This window comes from Sipha flava, unplaced genomic scaffold (genome assembly GCF_003268045.1).
Source record: "Sipha flava isolate LNK unplaced genomic scaffold, YSA_version1 3_pilon_pilon, whole genome shotgun sequence".
Lineage (NCBI taxonomy): Eukaryota > Metazoa > Arthropoda > Insecta > Hemiptera > Aphididae > Sipha > Sipha flava.
This window is the reverse complement of record NW_020273108.1, coordinates 1,308,246-1,312,324: the sequence shown is the minus strand read 5'-3', so window position 1 is coordinate 1,312,324 and position 4,079 is coordinate 1,308,246. Positions and strand designations below refer to the sequence as shown.

General features: G+C 30.3%; 1 protein-coding gene across 1 annotated transcript in view; it reads left to right on the top strand.

Moving 5' to 3' along the window:
• The window catches only part of LOC112688746 (glycine-rich cell wall structural protein 1.8-like), a 3,090-nt gene extending 1,610 nt beyond the window's left edge, over positions 1–1,480 (top strand). Inside the window, exon 3 of the mRNA XM_025562097.1 lies at positions 7–1,480. Coding sequence (XP_025417882.1) covers positions 7–1,415 — 1,409 coding nt within the window. The 3' untranslated portion in view covers positions 1,416–1,480. The remainder of the gene's footprint in view (positions 1–6) is intronic.
• The last annotated feature ends 2,599 nt before the right edge of the window (positions 1,481–4,079 follow it).

Sequence of the window (4,079 nt, the reverse complement as noted above, 5' to 3'; positions counted from 1 at the left end):
GTGGATTTGGAAGTGCTAATGGAGCAAACGGATTTGGAAGCAGTGGTTCTGGGGCTGGAAGCGGTATGGGATTTGGAAGTGTATCTGGCACTGCTGGTGGAGCTAATGAATTTGGAAACAATGCAGCAGGAGCCGGAAGCGGTAATGCATTTGGCAGTGGATTTGGAAGTGCTAATGGAGCAAACGGATTTGGAAGCAGTGGCTCTGGGGCTGGAAGCGGTATGGGATTTGGAAGTGGATCAAATGGTGCAAATGGATTTGGGTCTGGATCAGGTGGAGGTTTTGGTGGAGGAAATGAGTTTGGTGGTATTTCAGGTAGTGGTGGAGAAGGGTTTGGAAATGGCTTCGAAGGCGAAAATAGTCAAGCTATGGGTAATACATTTGGAGCTAATAGTGGAACGACATCTGGAAATGGTTTCGGAAATGTTAATGGAGGATCTGCGGCAACTGGTTTTGAAAATGGATTTGGAACTAATAATTGGGGAACATCTGGAAATGGTTTTGGAGCAGGTAACAATGGGATATCGGGAAATGGTTTTGGTAATGGTGGAGGATCTGGAAATGGTTTTGGCATAAACAATGGTGGAGGATCAGTAAACGGTTTTGGGGCAGGTAACGGAGGAGGATCGGGAGGGGCAACGGGAAATGGTTTTGGAATAGGTAGTGGTGGAGGATCAGGAAATGGGTTCGGGGGAGGTATTGGAGGAGGATCTGGAAACGGTTTTGGAATGGGTAATGGTGGAGGATCTGTTGGAGGATCTGGAAATGGATTTGGAGAAAGTAATAGTGGAGTATCTGGAAATAATTTTGGTGCAATTAACAGTGGTGCTGCGGGAAATAGTTTTGGCGCAGGAAATGGTTTTGGGGGTGGTATTGGAGGAGGATCTGGAAATAGTTTTAGTACAAGTAATAGTGGAACATCCGGAAATGGTTTTGGAGTTAGCAACAATGGAGGATCAGGAAATGGTTTTGGGGCAGGTATCGGAGGAGGATCGGTAGGGTCATCGGGAAATGGATTTGGAACAGGTAACAATGGGATATCAGGAAATGGTTTTGGTGAGGGTAATGGTGGAGGATCTGGAAATGGCTTTGGGGCAGGTAATGTTGGAACATCTGGAGGAAATGTTGGGAATGGATTTGGTGCTGGACAAGGCAATGGATTTAGTGGTGGGATAGGAAATGGTTTTAGTACTGGAACTGGTGAGGGTTTTGGAGAAAGTGAAGAAGGATTTAGTTCGGTAGGTGGATTTAACGGTGGCAATGGAAATGGAAATGTACAAATTCAAAATCAAAGACCTCATTCAAGACCTCATTTAGGAGGTATTGGAGGAGGACACTTTGGTGGTGGTGTTGGTTTTGGTGCATCTGGAAATGGGGGTTTTGGAGGATCAGGAATCAGAAGTTTTGATTTATGAAAATAAAAAAAATATAATTGTAATGTATACATATTATTAAAATTATTATTTTTATTATTATTTAAGCCTATGTATTTATGAATTTATATTTTAAGTTTTTATTAACAATTAAAAATTATCATCAATATCATAAGTAATACATTTATATTTAAAACATTTTATTTATGAGTAACAAAATGATTCATCTACTCGTATAATTTATATAAATTAAACATAAAAATGTAATTATGAATATATATAATTTGTAATACATATTAATAATTTATACCATGAATAAATAAATTTATAATTTATTTCATTTAAAAATTAGTATAAATATGTCATTAATATTTAAATAAAAAAAATTCAAAATAAACCGATTGTACTATACTGGTATACTAAGATTTCCTTCTTCTCATTTACCTTTCTCCCAACTATTTAGGGTCGATCACTTTTGTCCTAAGCCTCCACTCGTCTCGATTTTCTGTATCTCTAACGCATATGCCAACGGATCTCATGTCATTCTCAATCATATCTAACCATCTCTTTTTTGGTCTTCTCCTTCCTCTTATCACTCCAACGTTTATTTTCATAACATCTCTTACTGAATTTGTTTCCCCTCTTCAATCACTTACCCAAACCATTTAAATCTAATTTCTCTCATTTTGTCTACTATAAACGTTACACCAATAGTACCATATATTTGTTTACTCACATATTCGTTTCTTATTCTATCTTTTATTGTTATTCTTTGCTATCTTCTTATTATTTTGCTTTATTTATATAAATTATTATAAATTATTACAGACTAGTTAATATTTGTCATGATAATATAGAAATAGTTATATATATATATATATAAATGCATTACTTTTACAATAATTTAAATAACTAATTGATAGTTGAAAAAGTGACGTGTTGTATGGTAAAAAAATAAAGGTGTGTCAAATATTCTAACATTAATGAAATTCAATTTGAAGGATTTAAGTTTAAATTCAAATATTAAAATGTAAGCATTCATTAAAATTAATAAATATTTGGTTTTAAAATGAAAATTATCATAATTTTGTATGAAAAGTAAAATAATTAAATTTATAATTTATATTACGGCGTAATGTATAGGCAATATTACTGCATTTATGTATTACCTATCAATTTTTTAATTAATTATAGATTATATTTAATTATAGAGTTCTTACGTTTTTTTTTTTTATATTTTGTTTTTACTTTTTATTTATTTACTCTTATTTATTTTCAAATACTCATAATTTGTTAATGCAGCATCGGACATTGTGGTTTATATTAATTCCTCTCTAATACTCATGATTTATAATTTATATAAATCAAAACGTATAACAACAAAGATTTTTATAATTTTAATGTTATCATTAAAAATGTCTTTCATCTTAAATAAATAAATAAAATACGGTGAACTGCATATTTATTGTTTTTTTATATTTTAAATAAAAAGTGAATTAAAAATCAAAATTTATTAACGGCCTGTTTAAGATTTAAAAATTAATTAAAATAACATTATATTTGATAATTACAATTATATTTTCAGTTGTCAATTTTCATTTTTAAATAATATCAGTGCAATGTATCATAGAAATAAATATATAATTTATAAAATATACTACTAGATTTAAACTTTAACAACTTAAGTGAAAATTAAAATTAAAATAATAAGTAATAGTTATTACATTTTTTTTTTTTTTTTTTATAAGATTTTACATAACAGATACCTCTTAACAGAGAACAACTCTTATCAGCCTGATACTGCGGAATGTTCCATAGTTCCAATTACCTGATACTATCAGGTATATTAAAACAGATTTTTCATTTAATAATAATTTTTCAGTAAATACCTATAATATCACTGAAGATGTAGATATTACTTTATTTATAATAAACCATAATGTGTTATATGTTTTGAATTATCGTACTTGAATGTACAGTAACGTAATTACAATTTTTAACATATTTTAAACGTTAATAAATGTTATAAGATATAAAATATACGTACTCAAGTAATTTGGATATTCAAGTGTTGTTATTTAGAATAAACACATTATTTTTAATTTCTAAACAATATCGCTACGCTAAAATACGTAATTGCAGTATTGAGTATGTATTGCTATAGAAGTATGGATGTTGTATTCACGTTTACAGTGTTTTCTCAATGAAAAAAAAACTGTTCTAGTTCAGTGCATTCTCTTTCCATCGTACTAGTAAGGTTTTCATCTAACATACGTTAGGCGAGCAGTGGGCGCAATACATACATATATATATACATACAACGTGTATTAAAAGAATATTTTCTTTTATTGTTTCGATATCAGTTCATATTGAAAGTCATTGGGTGGTGAATGCGATTTGTGAAGTTATCGAGACGTATCAAATGTTTTTATTTTATTAATTAGTGTTTTTTAGTTTACTAAACGAGTAATCCAAGTTACGTATACAAGTGTAATTAAAACAAAAAAAAAAAAAAAATCAAAATAACTATTAGAAAATAATACTAAAATACAATAATAAACTATTTATATATATATATATTTCGGATTGGCAATTTGAGATTCCGTACAAATTATTTGTTGCTATTGTCTTTCCGATTCCTGTCCACGCACGAAATTGTTTAGCGAACGTTGCTCATCGTATTACGCGGTTAATATACAGTCCATC